Here is a 13,385-nt window from a genome sequence, read left to right on the forward strand (position 1 = left end):
CAGTAGGCTAAACTACAGGCATACGCTCAGCTCCAGCTGGGGAAAATACACAGACGTTTGTAGATGTTTTTCTAAGTAAGAGTAGTCAACATATTCATTTTCTTTCAGACGTATATATTAGTTACCATAGCAAACCAAGAGTGCATGTGGCCTGAGAAACTTTGCCACTAGTTCCAACGTGTGCCCATGAATTTCTACGATTCAATAGGTGGCACTCTTCCCTCTAACACTGAACCCAGTCTGCTGTCCTTAACCTTGGGGCCAGAAGCTTAGTCCAAGATAACACAGAGCTGAAGACCAATCCCAGTGTAATTAAGATCCCCATAGCATTGCGCATATGAGCAAAACTGTTAGGCCCTGGTGTTTTGGTCACAATTCAATTCTGGTAATGACATTCTGCTCAATAAAATTTCTCTTGCAGGTTTAACTAGGTAAGTGAGAGGATCCTTGTTTCTTCACTTTAGGAACTGCTGGGTGAATCGCCTTACAGTGAAACAGCTTCCATCCCGGCCCAGCCCCAAGTGGATGAGCTTCAGGAGTGGGTTGAGTGCTCCTGTGCTGGTGTTAACCACCTTGCAGAGGCGGGAGAGGCCTAATGAATTAATAGTTGCTGAGAGCTTTAATATCTTTAGATGAAAGGCACTGCAGCAGAGGAAAACATTCATACCCAGGCTCCATCTCAACAGGAACTCAATTAAGAAGTAATTCAATTTCTTTTCTGAGTGTTTGAGGACAGACTACTGTTTTGCTCAATGTGACAGACACTCTTGAGATTTAGCTGAGACTGATTTTGAAATGATGGGCTCTTTTGGCCTTTCCCTGATTCCTCACCATTCTGAGACTGACATTTGAGAGACAGTACGCAAAGTCACAGAGCACATGGCCAGAATAATTAGCTATAGTTCTTTTTTTTTTTGGCCACACCTACAGTATTGAGAAGTTCTTGGGCTAGGGAATGAACCCAAGCCACAGCTTGACCCGAGCCGAGGGAGTGACAACGTTGGATCTTTTTTTTTTTTTTTGTCTTTTGTCTTTTTTGTTGTTGTTTTGTTGTTGTTGTTGTTGCTATTTCTTGGGCCGCTTCCGCAGCATATGGAGGTTCCCAGGCTAGGGGTCGAATCGGAGCTGTAGCCATCAGCCTACGCCAGAGCCACAGCAACGCGGGATCCGAGCCGCGTCTGCAACCTACACCACAGCTCACGGCAACGCCAGATCGTTAACCCACTGAGCAAGGGCAGGGACCGAACCCGCAACCTCATGGTTCCTAGTCGGATTCGTTAACCACTGCGCCACGACAGGAACTCCTAACGTTGGATCTTTAACCTGCTGAACACCAGGGAACTCTTGTCTATGGTTCTTATTTTATTTATTTATTTTTTTGCTTTTTAGGGCTGCACCCGCAGCATATGGAGGTTCCCAGGCTAGAGGTCGAATCGGAGCTACAGCTGCCAGCCTACGCCACAGCCACAGCAACACCAGATCCGAGCTTCATCTTTGACCTACACCACAGCTCATGGCAACGCTGGATCCTTAACCCACGGCGCCAGGTCAGGGATCAAACCTGCAACCTCATGGTTCCTGGTCAGATTAGTTTTCTGCTGAGCCATGATGGGACCTCCTCTACAGTTCTTAAATTCTGATTTTTCAGATAAAATTTGGCTTTTGAGTAACTACTGATCACTTAGCAATAAGGAAACTTCTGGCTACAAATAAATCTCATGACACTCTCCAGAAATGGTTACTGAGTGTTTTGAATGTAGTTTTATAGATAAACCCACCAAGGGAACCCTAAGCTGCCACGCACGATGCCTGTATCAGTCAGCATGAGCATCAGACCATACCAGGGACCCGAGATACCCTGCGTAAGAGACAATACCGCAAGCTGCACCTTGCAGACACCTCTCTGACATTTGGCAGAGATGGATATAATCCTTTTACACATTACTTGTGTTACAATCTGTATTACTTGAGTTTGGGTCTGTGTATGGATGACAGGTCTGGATCAATTGCCTAGATCAAGTTGTGCCCTTAAATATCAGAACAGCATTTACTCTAGCGGGGTGCGTTTCTGTTTACCGCAATGAGAAATTGTCACTGGGCACTTGGGAAGGCAACCTTAGGGCTACTGAACATAGGGATGGACTGTGTTATATAGTCAATATACTCTTTAAATGGCTAATTTGAGTCTACAATCTCCAATTCCAGACCTCTTAGCCTCCTGCATGTCTCCTAGCATCACACTAACACAGCACTTGCCCACATGCATTTGGACCTATGCATTACCCCATGGGTAAGCCTGTGCTGGGCAGATGATGCAACTGTAGACAAGGCCATCGAGAGCCCTGTCCTCAGGGTTCTTACAATACAGTGGAAGAAGAAAGAAAAAACAAACAGCTAAATACAAATGATAATTTTAGATTATGTATGTTAGGGAGGAAAAAAAAGAAAACAGAGCAAAGGGGAGCTTTAAATGGGAAGGTCTGGATCAGTCCTGTTCACTGTGGTGGTCAGCCGGGCACAGTGTCCCACACATATTAAATATCAGATACACAGGGCTTGAGCGGATGAAGGAATGAGTCTGGACCCAGTAGTATACAAGATAAGAATGGCCCTCTCCCCTAAAAAAACAATGCCTCCTCTCGATGTGGGCCTAAAGAGTAGAACAGCACTACTCTAAATGGCTCCTTTTAGAAAAGGAAACACTTGGAGTTCCCGTCATGGCACAGTGGTTAACAAATCCAACTAGGAACCATGAGGTTGCGGGTTCGATCCCTGGCCTTGCTCAGTGGGTTAAGGATCCGGTGTTGCCATGAGCTGTAGTGTAGGTTGCAGACATGGCTCGGATCCCGTGTTGCTGTGGCTCTGGCGTAGGCTGGCAGCTACAGCTCCAATTCGACCCCTAGCCTGGGAACCTCCATATGCCATGGGAGCAGCTCAAGAAATGGCAAAAAGACAAAAAAAAAAAGAAAAGGAAACACTCTTATGCTGTTGGTTGAAATGTAAACTAGTGCATCTATTATGGAAAACAGTATCGAGGTTCTTCAGAAAACAAAAAATTGAGTTACTATATGATTCAGCAATCCCACTACTGGGCATATACAAAACAGTAATTCAAAGGCATACATGCACCTCAATGTTCACTGCAGCACTATTTACAATAGCCAAGACATGGAAACAACCTAAATGTCCATCAACAGATGAATGGATTGAGAAGAGGTGGTACATATATATAATGGAATACTACTCAGCCATAAAAAGAATGAAATAATGCCATCTGCAGCAACATGGATGCAACTACAGATTATCATACTAAGTGAAGTAAGTCAGACAGAGAGAAACAAATACCATATGGTATCACTTATAAGGGGAATCTAAAATAAGACATGAACCTATCCACAAAACAGAAACAGACTCACAGACACAGAGAACAGACTTGTGGTTGCCAAGGAGGAAGAGGGAGGGAAAGAGATGGACTGGGAGTTTAGGGGTAGTAGATGCAAACTATTACATTTATGTTTATTTTTAACTATTACATTTAGAATGCATAGACAGCAAGGTTCTACTGTATAGCACAAGGACAAGGAAATATATCCAGTCTTCTGGGATAAACTACAATGGAAAAAGTATTAAAAAGAGAATGGATATGTATAACTAAGTCACTTTGCTGTACAGCTGAAGTTATTAGCACAACATTGTAGATCAACTATATATATATTGGTCTTTTTGTCTTTTTAGGGCCGCACCCGTGGCTAGGGGTCCAATTGGAGCTATAGCCACTAGCCTACACCACGGCCACAGCAACGCAGGATCCAAGTCGTGTCTGCGACCTATACCACAGCTCACAGCAACACCAGATCCTTAACCCACTGAGTGAGGCCAGGGATAGAACCCGCCTCCTCATGGATGCTAGTTGGGTTTGCTAACCACTGAGCCATGACGGGAACTCCAAAATCAACTATACTTTAATAAAAATAAAAAAACCCTGCTCCTTTTATACTAAGGAAAGTGAGGGAAGACCAAAAAGGTTAAGTGATTGATACGAGATTTTACAGTGGGTGGTGACAACCATGCTTGGTCCCGGTATTCTATCTGTGCCCCACAATTTTTCCTTTCTTCTAGTCTCTTCCACTGTGATGTACTTTGAAATAAGAAATCGTAAAGGAATTCTCTGAGTCACAAACAAGCATCAATGATCAATAATTACGCCATTGCCAAATCATGATGTCATTTCTTCTACTTTTTTGTGTATAAGTAGCTTTTCTTTACTATCACAGCGAAATCCCAGCATTTATCTCTAAGTTAGTTTACTATAATCTTCCCAAGCAATCTTTGTACTCCTACTGATACCTGCAACCTGTGAAAAAGCTCTCCTTTCCTCTCTGACTGAAATAAAATGCCCTAAACCAGAATTTCTTTTGCAACTAACTTCATGGGTGTTCTATTTTCTTATGGCCTCACTCACTCAAACACTCACCATTTCCCAATTGCCAAGCACTCTGCTAGGCACCAAGTATACAAATAAGATGCTCTCCTCACCCTCAAGAGCTCACAGCCTATGTCTGTCTCATAAGTGGTCATTATAAAAGAACAGACTTAGGTGCAACAACTGAGAGATGCACAGTGTACCAAAGAATGGAGGAAAGCACCTCATTCAGCCCGGGGAACCGGGGAGGACTTCCTCTTGGAGATGCTGCTGCACTAAGCCTTACAGAAGAGGCAGATGTTGCCAGACAAAGAAGAACACTCTGTACTCCAAGCAGAGGAGACAGCATGGGTCAAGGCACGGAGAACATAAACAGCATGTCTGATGTAGTTTGGAGCTGCTGGAGCAGAGGCTGGGAGGACACGAAACTGGAGAGCTCCTCTAGGGGGCGAGATCGCAGTGGTCTAAATGCCAGTCTAGCAAGCTTTGAATTTGCCTTATAGACAACATGGAGCCAAGGAAAAATTATAAGCTGGAATGTGAAACTGTTAGTTTTGTGGTTTAGACATTCTGTCTGGTGATGGATTTGTGGGGACAAAAGAGAGACATGGAGACCAGTCAGCAGGTGGTCTTTCCAGTGGTTCAGATGAGGAGACTCAACATGAGCAATGGAAGAGAGATCAAGAGGAGGGGTTGGATTCAGGAAAATGCAGGATATAAAACTGGCATGATTTGGTCTTTGAACATAGGGGTGAGGGAGTAGGAGAGTTTGACAGTGACTTCTAAGTTTCTTACATGGTTGACTGGTGAGGTGACAGTGCCAACATCAGAAGAGTTATAAATAGAAAGGACCAGAGATACAACACTGAGACTGGAACCTTTTTTTTTTTTTTTTTTTTTTTGTCTTTTTGCCTTTTTTAGGACTGCACCTGCGGCATATGGAGGTTCCCAGGCTAGGGGTCTAATCGGAGCAGTAACCACCGGCCTACGCCAGAGACACAGCAATGCCAGATCCGAGCTGCGTCTGCGACCTACACAACAGCTCACAGCAATGCCAGATCCTTAACTCACTTAGGGAGGCCAGGGATTGAACCCACAACCTCATGGTTCCTAGTTGGATTCGTTAACCACTGAGCCACAAGGGGAACTCCTGGAACCTAATATTAACGATGGACTCTGGGTTACGATGATGTGTCAAGGCAGTTTACTGATTGCACTGAATGCACCACTCCGCTGCAGGATGCTGATGGTGGGGTATGCATGTGTGTGGTCAGGGGGTAATGGAAACTCTGCATTTTTTGTTCAGCTTTGCTGTGAACTTAAGACAGCTCTAAAAAAAAAAATAAAATCTATTTTTAAAAAAGTGACCAGAGGAGTCAGAAGCTTTTGAGCTAGGGAAGAGGAACTCACTCCAGGCAAGGAAAAGCATTAAAGTCAAGGAGCCATGGGTGTCAGGACAGCACAAAGATCTGGATCAGCGCTGGATCATCTTGACCACTTCAAGCAGAGCCCTGACAGGTTGAATTTCTTCCTTCTTGCCTGTGGAGTGCAGATGTGCTCACACTCTGGCTATTCCTGACTGTGGTGAAAACCAGATGGCTAGCAAGTTCCTTCAGCCAAGCAGCTGTATGCATCCCACACACCTGCTAAAATATTCCACTTGTTCCTCAGGAGAAAACAGAATGTGACCCACGTGTGATCATAGACTTGGACAGGTACACTGAAATCTGAAATCCCGCAGCAGTTTTTAAACAAGGCTATGTGTCAGAAATATCTGTGGAGCCTTTTCTCCAAACCCTTCCATCCTGTATCTTTTCTGTTTTGCCCACCAGGGGATTCCGACATTGGTGAATGAGGGTATGATGCTATGGTAACCCAGTATGTATTTTTCAAAAGCCACACAGGTGATGTGAAAAACTGCCTTTAGGAATCTTAATGTGCCCTGCATGGTGCTTCCTGGGTGTTACCTGATGATGCTAAAAGCTGTTTTCCATAATCTGAAGGCATCTTTCCAGCAATGGCTAGTGATCTTACCCAGTTTATTTTTCTTCATAGCTCTTACCACTATTAAACATTATATTATGCATCCACTTAGTTGTTTATTAGTTATCCATCTCCCCCACTAGCTTGTAAATGTCATGAAAGAAAGAGTTGATATGGCTCACATACATTCTCCACACATAACACAGTATCTGAAGTAGGCATTCAATAAACAAACTTATTGTTAAATGAATCCTATTTTACCTGGTAATGCCTGTTAATAGGGAATGTCCCTCAGCTTTGAATGTGATGATTCTCTTTTGACCTTTCAAATATAAACAGAAACCAAACCTCAGATTGAAAGGTACTGTGCAGAATGTACAAAATCTACCTACCTTAGCATAGTCTAATTTTCCTTTCTCTTGAGCCTAAAATAGAAAAGAAAGGAAATTAATTAGTTTTTAAAAAATTATTTAGTACTTCTACAACTTTTGCTTCTCAAAGAATAAGTCAACTCTCTCTCCCTCTGCTGCTCTCTATATATAGACAGTGAAATACATACAGATGTATGTACATGTGTATATATACATAAACTTTCAAACATATTGAAAAGTTGAAAGAACAGTACCATGAGCACATATACACTCTCTCTAGATTTTGACAACAGTGGCTGCCATGACTCCTCACCCCTTGATGTTTCAGCACACATCTCGTAAACACAGGACATCTCATGCATGATCACTTTCAAATTAAAAAAACTAATAATAATGCCATATCATCTAACTTACTATGAATATTCAAATCTCTCCAGCTGTCCTAAGAATATATTTTATAGCATTTTTCCCCCTCAAACTAGAATTAATCAAGTCACACGTTGCATTTGGTTTTTATGTCTCTGTTTTACCTTTTAAATCACCTTTTACCTACACCACAGCCACCGCAATGTTGGATCCAAGTCATGCCTGTGACCTACACTGCAGCTTGTGGTATCACTGGATCATTAACCCACTAAGAGAGGTCAGGGATTAGAGCCGCATCCTCATGGATACTAGTCAGGTTCTTAACCCACTGAGCCACAATGGGAACTCCCAAACTTTATTTTAAAAATATTTTTAGTTATTAAAATACAATCTAAAACATATACTCAAAAGTGTTATGTATCAAGTCTGAACATAACAGAAACAACCAATGCGTTAGTTTTTGCTGGTAGGTCAGTTTGTTTTTTGTAGACTTCAGGATAAAATTTTTCTTGCCATCTCTGCACAGAACAAGAGCCCATCAACCAATGAATAGTTTAGTTCTTGAGATTATTTTGTTCTGAGTCCAAAATAACATTATATAGATAGTGAACAAGGGGAGATTACTTTCATGAAAGTGAGAATTTTGTAATGTTAGTCTTGATCCTTCTTCCTTGTTTATACTCTTTAAAAAATTTATCCAAAGATGCCTGCATTTTGTTTTTCCTATTTTCATAATTAGCAATTTATAATAAGACATCGCTCCTGTATAGCTGTTGACACCATCACAAATGACTCTAAGTTAAAACTGTGACTTGCATGCTTTCAATGAAACAAAAGGCCTCTGCAACCAAAGTAGCATAAGAAAGAATCTGGGGTTTTCAGTCTGCTTTTTACAGACATACATATATATATTTTGGATCTAGGATTTCAGTTACCTAAGAAGAGTCTGAACTTAGTCCTGGGATGCACTATTCCAACAGGAATATGAGTCTGTTCTTGCAGATATTTTATTTTATTTTAATTTTTTTATCTTTTTGCCATTTCTTGGGCAGATCTTTTAAAATCAGGCTGTTTCTTCTCTCTGCTGAGATAATTCAAAAATACTTGTTTGTCCGTTTGTCTTTAGACATCTTTTCCCAAGATAAAATAATTTAGTGGACACTGAAATCCCTCTACACAGGAGCAGTAGGGAGCCCCTGAACACATTTGCAGAGTGCACTCGTGACCCAGTTACTCACTTATTGTGCAAATATGAACTGGCCTTGATCTCATGAATAATCCATGGCTTGTGACCAAAATTTCAGCAGCAGCATTTCACAATATGCTTAGTCCTTAAGTTCTCAAACTCCCAGCTGTCTCTCGAATTCATTTCAGGTTAAGAGATATCTGACATGGAGGCTGATCTTGTGGTCACAAGTTTTCCACTTTTACAACTGTTGGTCCTTTCCCCTGTCTCTTACTGATTAGTATGGGTTGCTCAGGCACAGCACTTTTCCAATGACATACAAACTGGGGCCCCTATGGAATTTCTCCTACTGTCAACCAACTCATTCCTGAAACACATCTGCCATTTCTCACTACTTTCAATCTTGTTTCTGTTCTAACCAGCTACTCTTCATTCTAGCACTTTCAACATTCTCATTTTTCACTGTTTAACACAAAGGACATGATAAAAAGTGTTGAAAGTGATCTATCTGTTGAAAGTTAGAAAGGTGAGGAACATTCATATCTTGAGGTTGCAAAATAAAGTGTGGAGAAACTATAATTTACAACTGAGAGGTGATCTTTTCCATTCAGAGGTACTGGGCCATTTCCCTATTTGTCTTAGAAAAAGAAACTTCAATATTTTCTTTTGGCTTTTTCAAGTCATAAGACTGAATATACTGCTTTTTACAGATAAGGTCATCTAGAGTAGTCCTATCACGAATTTTTTTTTTTTTTTTTTTTGGCCTTTTACGGCCACACCCATAGCATATGGAGGTTCCCAGGCTAGGGGTTCAAATTGGAGCTGTAGCCAATGGCCTACACCACAGCCACAGCAACGCCAGATCCAAGCTGCATCTGTGACTTATACCACAATTATGGCAACATCATGGTTCACGGCAATGCTGGATCCTTAACCCACTGAGCGAGGCCAGGGATTGAAACTGTGTCCTCATGGATCCTAGTCAGATTTATTTCTGCTGAGCCATGATGGGAACTCCATGAATTTTTTTTAAAACTGCTCTTCCCTTCACATACTTTATTTGTAAACTCATCATCTTAGAGAATTCTATTGTTTTGAAGTACTTGTGCTTAATCAGTCACAAGATATTTTCTTTTTAAAAAAATTGAAGTTGAAGAGTTCCCACTGTGGCTCAGTAATAACAAATCTGACTAGTATCCATGAGGGTGTGGGTTCGATCCTTGGCCCCACTCAGTGGGTTAAGGATCTAGGGTTGCCGTGAGCTTCGGTGTGGGTTGCAGATGCACACCATTGCTGTGGCTGTGGTGTAGGCTGGCAGCTGCTGCTCTGATTCGACCCTTAGCCTAGGAACTTCCATACGCCTTGGGTGCAGCTCTGAAAAAACAAAAAAGAAAAAGAAAGAAAAGGGAGTTCCCGTTGTGGCTCAGCAGAAACGAATCCCACTAGTAGTGATGAGGATGTGGGTTCGATCCCTGGCCTCGCTCAGTGGGTCAGGGATCTGGTGTTGCCCTGAGCTGTGGTTTAGGTCACAGACGCAGCTCAGGTCCCACATTGCTGTGTCTGTGGTGTAGGCTGGCAGCTGCAGCTCCAAATTGACCCCTAGACTAGGAACTTCCCTATGCCTCAGGAGCAGCCCTAAAAAGCAAAAAAAAAAAAAAATTGTAGTTGATTTACAATATTAGTATCAGGTATACACCATAGTGATTCACTATTTTTATAGAATCACAAGTTATCTTCAGACTCTCTCGTTTTATTTTTTTGTATTCATAGTTTGGCCACCACCCTTTCACCCAGTAGAGATATACTTTGCTGGGGATGATGGTAGAGAAATACCATGTATGTAAATTCCTATTTGTTCAACATCAGCTCTTAAATGTTTTGAAAGCTGAAAGCCTAGAAGCCTACATAAAATGACAGCACAATTACCACAGCCATTACAACCTGAGCAGACTGTAACTGTTGATATATTGCTCACTTGAATGTCCTTTTTATTTTATCACAACAAACATTCTAGTCCCGTGGAATTATTTCATCCTTGACTGCTTTAGCTTGTACATAAAAGCATTGTTTATTTTATAAAACAAAATATAATATTTAGATCTTTTAGGTATATAATATATATTTCCAACTGCTATGTGAGCTAGTATCGCTGTATGTCAGACACACACCTGAAAGTACACACTCTGATATAAAATTTTTTTTCACAACTTTGAGAGCTTAATACTGCAAATTAGACACAAATGCAAATAATGATTTAATCCTCTACATAAACAATATTTTTCATTGAACATTACCCACTGTTTCTTTTTGTGAAATAGTTAATTTGGGAGGGCCCATAGTTTCTATTTCATCTGATGGTTCATTCATTCAACAATTATCCATTGTTAGAAAGAGGAAAAAAGATCATCCATTGTGCACCTATGATGTGTTGCATATTGCTTAGGCACTGGAAGCGCAGGCAGGAATAGAACAAGTGAAGATCTCTTCCTCTAGGGGGTCGCACAGTGTTGTTTTCACATGCAACCTCCCCCAGAACTGAAGCTCCATGAGAAAAGTGACATTTCCTCTCCTGCTCACAAGTGTGTTCCATGCCTAGATCAGTGCTAGTAGACAGCAGGTGGTCAGTATCTGGCAAATGAATGGATAAATGCTTTTTCTTTGTACGTGCTGGTTACGTACTGTTTATTCAGCAAACTTACAAAGCAAAGTTCATATGGCTCACTCCTAGTTCTAGGAAAGCTGAGTGTTTAGATTCCGTCAGCATGTAGTTAATGTAGAGCCATTATCTGGTGCCTTACAAATAATTTTTACTCACATCGAAAACCACCATATTGTGACCTTATTACTCAATTTCTATTTACAGATAGACTACAGAAGGCAATCTACAGAAAATAAATTCAAAGAATTCCTGAAACTCAAACAACAAAAAGGTAGAACAGAGAAGAATAATCTAGCAGCCTTGTCAGATGCAGTGGTTTAGCATAATTAAGTGCCTTGACCTTGATATCAATGTACTGAAGTGAAAAGATTCTGAATGCAAGTCAGAAGACCTCGGGAGATTTCAAATGCACACCTCCAAACCTCAGGTGTTCAGTGGGCTTTGCTGATAAAGGGAAGCAAGTGGCCTAAGATCTAATCACTCTAACAGGTATTGTCGTGACCTCGGGGAAATGGATATGGTCAAGTCAGCAAATATGGCTTCTAGTCCATTATAGGTTAATACCTCAGGTAATTTTAAGTTTTTACATGGGTCTTCTGTAAAATAAGAGTACTGGCCCAGACCGGGCATTTCCAAATGCTGGGCTCTCATAAAGGCTGGACTGGCTGGGTCAGAATCACTTGGAGAGCTTGTTCAAATACAGATCCTGGAGTTCCCACCGTGGTTCAGTGGTTAACGAATCTGACTAGGAACCACAAGATTGAGGGTTCGATCCCTGGCCTCGCTCAGTGGGTTAAGGATCCAGTGTTGCCGTGAGCTGTGGTGTAGGTCGAAGATGAGGCTCGGATCTGGTGTTGCTGTGGCTCTGGCATAGGCTGGTGGCTACAGCTCCGATTAGACCCCTAGCCTGGGAACCTCCATATGCTGCAAGTGCAGCCCTGGAAAAAACAAAAACAAAAACAAAAACAAAACACAGATCCCGCTCAACATCACTGACTATTAGAGAAATGCAAATCAAAACTATGAGGTACCACCTCACACCAGTCAGAATGGCCATCATTAAGAAGTCCACAAATAACAAATGCTGGAGAGGGTGTGGAGAAAAGGGAACCCTCCTACACTGTTGGTGGGAATGTAAATTGGTACAACCACTATGGAGAAGAGTAATGGAGGTACCTCACAAAACTAAATATAGAACTACCATTTCACCCAGCAATCCCACTCTTGGGCATATATCCAGACAGAACTTTTCCGGAAAAAGACACATGCACCCGCATGTTCACTGCAGCACTATTCACAATAGCCAAGACATGGAAACAACCTAAATGTCCATTGACAGATGAATGGATTAAGAAGATGTGGTATATGCATGATGGAATACTACTAGGCCATAAAAAAGAACACGGTCATGCCATTTGCACCAACATGAATGGAACTAGAGACTCTCATATGAAGGGAAATCAGTCAGCAAGACAAAGACAAATACCATCTGATATCACTTATATCTGGAATCTAATATAGGGCACAAATGAACCTTTCCACAGAGAAGAAACTCATGGACTTGGAGAACATTCTTGTGATTGCCAAGGGGGACGGGGAGGGAGTGGGATGGATTGGGAATCTGGGGTTAATAAATGCAAACTATTGCCTTTGGAATGGATAAGCAATGAGATCCTGCTGTATAGCACTGGGAACTGTATCTAGTCACTTATGATGGAGCATGATAATGTGAGAAAAAGAATGTCTATATGTATGTGTGACTGGGTCTCCTTGCTATACAGTGGAGAACTGACAGAAGACTGTAAACCAGCTATAATGGAAAAAATAAAAATCATTATTGAAAAAAATACAGATCCTCAATACCTTAGCGCTAAATTCTGAGACATTTGAGAATCACTGGTATGGACTATATCTAACATTCTTCTCAATATATACTTCTGTATGCGGCAGTGTTTACTTCAAAGGCTAAAAAGAGAACAACTGTATAAACTTCGTAAGTCTCAAGGAGAATGGAATGCTGTAACTTTACCCCCTTTCTGTGACATCTGCCACTTACCATGTATAGTTCTAGCAGAGCAAGATATTATTAAAATAACTTTCTCACTGCAGCCCAAAATAGGCTGATATAAAATAAAATAAATGCAGACTGTATTTCAACAGCCAGCAGTCTTGAACCTTTTCCTGCCACACTGTTCATCTCCAGAAGCCACTGTAAATTCTGCCACACACGGCAATTCCCTGAGGGCTTCATTACTTGGGTCTTTAAAAGGGATTCACTCATCTTTTGCCTCCAGTAGGTGTGCTTCTTGTCAATCCAGGTCATGAGAAAAGAAAGTAATTTTTCCCAGTCTTTAGCAGTTCACAGAGAATGTGTGGTTTGAACCTTGTTTTATCTTT

The 13,385-nt window shown here is 41.5% G+C and overlaps 1 protein-coding gene across 4 annotated transcripts in view; it reads right to left on the reverse strand.

Moving 5' to 3' along the window:
- The window catches only part of PDSS2 (decaprenyl diphosphate synthase subunit 2), a 275,584-nt gene that overhangs the window by 39,095 nt on the left and 223,104 nt on the right, over nt 1-13,385 (reverse strand). For all 4 annotated transcript variants that reach the window (XR_002336490.1, XM_021065297.1, XM_021065253.1 and 1 more), the window contains exon 7: nt 6,799-6,831. Coding sequence is in view for 3 of the 4 variants with exons in the window: in XM_021065297.1 (XP_020920956.1) it covers nt 6,799-6,831 (33 nt within the window). In the remaining variant the exon portion in view is untranslated. The remainder of the gene's footprint in view (nt 1-6,798; nt 6,832-13,385) is intronic.

The sequence above is a fragment of the Sus scrofa genome, chromosome 1, assembly GCF_000003025.6.
Source record: "Sus scrofa isolate TJ Tabasco breed Duroc chromosome 1, Sscrofa11.1, whole genome shotgun sequence".
Classification (NCBI taxonomy): domain Eukaryota; kingdom Metazoa; phylum Chordata; class Mammalia; order Artiodactyla; family Suidae; genus Sus; species Sus scrofa.